This window comes from Apium graveolens, chromosome 6, assembly GCF_009905375.1.
Source record: "Apium graveolens cultivar Ventura chromosome 6, ASM990537v1, whole genome shotgun sequence".
NCBI lineage: Eukaryota > Viridiplantae > Streptophyta > Magnoliopsida > Apiales > Apiaceae > Apium > Apium graveolens.
Window position 1 is genome coordinate 17,883,136 of NC_133652.1, and position 5,689 is coordinate 17,888,824.

At 31.8% G+C, this 5,689-nt stretch overlaps 1 protein-coding gene across 2 annotated transcripts; it reads left to right on the forward strand.

Moving 5' to 3' along the window:
• Positions 1 to 405: 405 nt before the first annotated feature.
• On the forward strand, positions 406 to 4,011 carry LOC141668916 (lipid phosphate phosphatase 2-like). 2 transcript variants are annotated; one of them, XM_074475980.1, is made up of 9 exons: positions 406 to 726; positions 876 to 967; positions 1,656 to 1,877; positions 2,030 to 2,117; positions 2,203 to 2,312; positions 2,623 to 2,713; positions 3,088 to 3,276; positions 3,358 to 3,417; positions 3,571 to 4,011. In XM_074475980.1, the coding sequence occupies exons 2-9, from the start codon at positions 917 to 919 to the stop codon at positions 3,744 to 3,746; spliced, it is 987 nt and encodes a 328-aa protein (XP_074332081.1). In that variant the 5' UTR covers positions 406 to 726; positions 876 to 916; the 3' UTR covers positions 3,747 to 4,011. The 2 variants fall into 2 exon arrangements, with proteins under 2 accessions (XP_074332081.1, XP_074332080.1); XM_074475979.1 differs by having other exon boundaries at positions 407 to 722.
• Positions 4,012 to 5,689: the final 1,678 nt, after the last annotated feature.

Consider the following 5,689-nt stretch of genomic DNA (forward strand, 5'->3'; position numbering starts at 1 on the left):
CAACTACCAATCATTGTCGTAAAAATCGGTAATCAGTTTAGTTACCGATTAAGGATTAATTAGCAAATCGGGATTATTCAGAACAAAAATCGGATATATTTAAATATTTTAATAATATTTAATATATTTACCTTATTTATTATGAAATTTATAATTGAACAGGTCACATATTTTTTAAAAATTAATCGGAAATTAATCAGAATTTTTTTTTAAAAATCGGATATTTTTAGAACAAAATTGATTAAATTTATAAGCTTGAGCCAATCTTCCATAATATAAAGCCGTATAAAAAGTGAAATGTAAACTATTACAAAATTAATATTTCCCACTCAAAAATTCTGAGACCGCACGGTTTACCGATATCGTAGACATATTTAGAATACTAACCATAATCTTTGGACTCTACTAACCATAATCTTAGAACTCCTGCTTTTGTATAGAAGTAACCGTCGGCACACAGTTCAGTCGAAGGAAACATTTTGCTAGTTAACTTGCCATTCTTGCTTTTGCATATGAGAAAATATAGGCAAGCCTCTACCACTAAACTCTTTAAGGATAGGCTACCAACTTTATTAGTGACAGACGTTGGGTCCCATTCCACCATTCATGTAGGAGTATTTTCTACTGGTTGATGTTTGATGTTACTCTTATCTACTACCTTCCATTAACGTTTAACCCTCCTCTCTTGCCCTTAACTTCACTAGTCACATGATTATTATTCTGTAAGTAAGTAGTGTTTTTTCATTCTATTAATCAAGTTTAAGGTTCTGTTTGTAGCACTTACATTAATCAGTCACTCCTTTTTTACTTCATTATTTTCTGTCTTTTAAGTAATAAAATTTACTTACTATTTTAGTTCCAACATTAATTGGCAGATTCCAGGTACAGGGAGTGTAGTTTTGTCTGGTGATTAGAGATGGGGTGGAAGAGTGTTGTCTCATTGTCTTATTTCTGGGGTGCCCTTCAGGTTCGATATTTTTTTTTATGTAACTATAATTTACCTTTAATCTCTGTGTACTAGATACATAAATTTACTCTAGTACTAGTTTGATTTGTTTGTACCAAAGTGGCAAAGATTATGTTTGTTTCTTCATCCAGCAATCATTGCAAGAAAATGTTGGATATTTGTTAAGTTCTCAATCATTCAAATACAAGAAGATATTAGTGACATGTTTATTTCCCATGTTTAACCAGGAATGGCTATTTTAGTAACAATAACTATAATGATTCTGTGTTGCATTTTTCACATGTTGAACTAACATCAAAAGAGAGAATTAGACTTTGTATTTCCAAAAATAAAAATAAGAAGTAAAAATATTTCGGTTGTTCATAGATTTTTATCACATGCCGAGGATTTTCATGGAATGGGAAATAATTACAGCTCATGCGGAGTAGGGACAAAGCTTGCGTGCATCTCACCCGCCCCAGATCCCACTTCTGAGTGAGACATACTTGGTACTGGTTTTAGGAATTGTTAGAGTTTGTATGGGAACAACTTATTGGTAAATGCATATCGTAATTTATGGTGTCATATATGCTCTTCTTTGGGTGCAAGACCTGGTCATGTATATTTACTATCCTGGAATCTTAATCTTTTGAAAGTAACTCTAAACACTGAAGTTAGTTGTATAAATGTATTTTTCCACTTTTAACAGGGCAGCGCAAGGGATGTCGAATTGGGCACGTATACTATCAAGTCTCATGGAGTGACACTTGCAAGGAATCATAGTAATGATTGGCTTATCCTGCTCTTACTTGTGGTCATCGAAATCATCTTGTACATTATACACCCGTTCTATCGCTTTGTTGGGAAGGATATGATGACAGATCTTAGATATCCAATGAAGGACAACACAGTGCCCGTATGGGCTGTTCCAGTGAGTTTGTTGCAGTTAAATAAATTAATCGTATGCTTAAGCTAATTGCAATATTTCCCCATGAAGTAATTGACTATTTATCTAGCTACCTTTTCGATCCTATTCAAGTATCTGAATGAGGATAATCTATGAGAATTTTTGTTGAAATGCAGATGTATGCCGTGTTGTTACCTATTGTTGTTTTCAATCTTTTCTATATTCGGAGGAGAAATGTCTATGACCTGCACCACAGCATTTTAGGTAACATTCTGATATACTTTATGCAATTATCTCCTGCAACAAGGTGTGCAAATAATGTAATGATTTGAACATATCCTTGTTTCAGGTCTGCTATTTTCTGTGCTGATAACTGCTGTTCTTACGGATTCAATAAAGAATGCTGTTGGTAGACCGCGGCCTGACTTCTTCTGGCGCTGCTTTCCTGATGGAAAAGATGTACAGAAGCCTAAACTATGAATATTAACACTATAGTAACAGATTAGTATTGCTTTGTATAGTGGAAAATGAATGTCTGCTATTTGAAATCATGGTAACCTTCATAAATCTGATTAGTTATACTTAGCAAAAAAAAATTTATTAGTTTTGCAAAAACCATACTGGCCTTGTTATTGTAAAGTTGCCTATTTTCTTAAATTTAAACATCTCAGATTCTCAGAATGATATCATGATATTCCCTATCATAATGCTAGCTATCTTTGTTTACCTGATCACTGACTTCTAATAATCCTTGCTATTTTTTTCTTAGGCATATGATATCTGGGGAAATGTTATATGTCATGGTAAAGATAGTGAGATAAGAGAAGGACATAAAAGTTTTCCAAGTGGTCATACTTCATGTAAGCTCTTCTCGCTCTTATTAACTGTGATTTCAGTCTAAAGCATGGAGTTACACTAGTGTAAACTGTATGACAGCCTCAAGTAGGGCACATAATTAAGATATATTAAGACACGAATCGAGACCTTAAGTACTAGTATAGTAGTATCTAATTATTATGTAGATCGCTTGCAGTTATGAGGTGTACCATTTAAAAGAAAAACCAATGTAATCTGCGAAAGCTGTTATCGTTTATGAGGTGTACCATTTAAGTTTCCAGTTTTTCTAATTTACCAATCAATCAAAGTTGGTATATTTGCATACTCAGCTGGTAGTATGATACTGTGAAGATTTCAGTGAATATGACCATTTGACATGGAAGTGATGATGTTGCAGGGTCCTTTGCTGGTCTGGGGTTTCTCTCATTATATTTGTCAGGGAAAATAAAAGCATTTGATTGCCGAGGGCACATTTCAAAATTATGCATTGTTTTTCTTCCTCTCCTTGTTGCCTCTCTAGTTGGTGTTTCTCGTGTAGATGATTATTGGCACCATTGGCAGGATGTGTTTGCTGGGGGGTTTCTAGGTTTGTTTCTCCCCAAGTTCTATTTCCTTGCGCCATCAGCTGTAGTTTACATTTTCTTTGTCTAAGAGCATTCCTTTGCAGGATTTGTCGTCGCAACATTTTGCTACCTCCAGTTCTTCCCTCCACCTTATAACACTGAAGGTAAAGCTTTTATAGTACTTATTCTTTTGTTTATGGCAATGAAGTTTCTATATTTACTGGTCTCCATATGTGCATCAGGTTTAGAGTAGTTTGTTGTTATTATCACAAGTTTAATATCCAACCTGCATGGTGATTCCTTGAAATTTGTTTCAGGGTGGAGCCCTTATGCACATTTTCGAGCATTAGAAGAGTTGCGCAGTAATTCACAGCAAGCCCCTCTAAGAGATGTTGAAGCTGTGAGAAATGACAATAACCTTATGCTGTTATCTCTTGGTAACAATCTAAGCTCACTGCCTCAACTATATGATGTTGAATCTGGAAGGCCATAAAACCTGTATGATGACATTGCTGAAGTTTGTATAACTACTCACTAGTTGTTTTAGCTAGCTAGAATGGGGCAATTGTAATTTGTAAATGTGGTGGCCAGTAAGCCGTTACTTGTTAATGGGTCATGTATACTATGCTTTCTCCAAGATTTAGCATTGTACACTTGTTACATAGTTTTAATTTGGTCCTCCCACTGAGTACAAAAGTTTATATATACCAAATATTTTTGTTTGATGATTAATATTAGACTTTAGTTAGGATCAATTTGGTTACACTTATGGTGCGTACAATAGTGATTATATACTCCCTCTCTCAGACTCTTGTTTAATTTTCATAATTAGATTGATTAAATTTCATGTATAATAATAGGAATAAAAATTATATTACTAAAAAGTGGATTTAATTTAACTTTTTAAGTTGTAAATTATAGAAGGATGATACGTTGATGTTATTCAAAGTTGGATATGAAAAATTAGACATAGTTTTATAGCGTTAATTGAAATTATCCATGTACAAAGTTTAGTTGGGTTTAGCAAGGTTTCGTAGATCATTACACATTTTTCTAGAAAAAAATAACAAATAAAATAATAAACCAACAAAATGAACTTATGGACAACTGAACCCGCATCATATATTTATTTCACGTGTCTAGGACTAGGAATAATAGATTCACACGAGAACTCACTAAACGTTTACAACATTTGATTTGAACCACCAACTCAGGCAACAGATTCACATTCACCTTTCATTGCTTCGACAATCATTGACATTTCAAGGCACACGCAACAATTAGCCTCCGACTGCAAATGATGGGCTGAGGCTCGTTTTTCTACTTTTAATTTTCAGTCATGTCTACTTTTGTGCCTCGCACAGTCTCAACTTTCACATCAATAGATTTATTAAAAGTAACATGGTTTAAATTTTTTAAATCGGAATTAATAGGTTTAGTATCCATTCGTGATTTATATACGTTTTTTTTAAAAAAAAATTCTAATAATTTATCAACATTTTTGATGGATTTATCAATAATTTTAAAAAAATTGACTGATAATAAACAAGTCATAAAAATTGCAATGAGATGAAAGTGGACCAAAATCAAATATTCTATTTAAAAGATAAGGATACATATATATTTAATTAATATTTTGCATCAATTTTTGTAAGAGCTACAAATCGTATTGTGTACTTTGATTCGTGTCATGGCAAATTAAAGTGTTCAAAATGACACGATATGACACGCGTGTCGATTTTGAACACTATACGACTTCTCATGTCAATTTTTTTAGAGCATATAGTGAAAGCAGGTAGAAAACCATTTTGTAAAAAGATAATTTGATTTTAATTTGCTTCCTATTTTTTTAGGAAATGAGATTTTTAAGACTCCCGACTATACTTGTCAATTCGTTCGTCGCGTCGTGTATTTAAATGCCAAAAATAATACTGACTCATATAAAATTCATGTACTTTCGTGTTCGTGTAACCGCATGTTCGTAATTCTCGTATCGTATTTCGTGTAAAATTAAAATTAATATAAATATATTTAAATTATTAAATAAATGTAAATATTGGTTTTAAGGTAAAATTTTTAGAAAACTACATGAAATATATACGTTTATTTCATTTATACTTACAAGAATATTAAATTATGTATTAGTTTAAAAGTATATATTATAAATTAATATTTATATTTACACTTATTTATTATAAGTATACATAATTAGAATAAATATTACAATAATATTTTATTATAAATATATTTATTTTATGTTGTGTATTTCGTGTTCGTGTATTTTTCGTATCGTATATTTAAAATATAAATACAAACACTAAATTTTTATATTATATTCATGTCGTGTAAAAATTGTCTGATTTACCCAACATTTTCAATAACATGTAAATATTTCATTATCTCATTATTATAATGGTCTCAATTATTACTTTTATA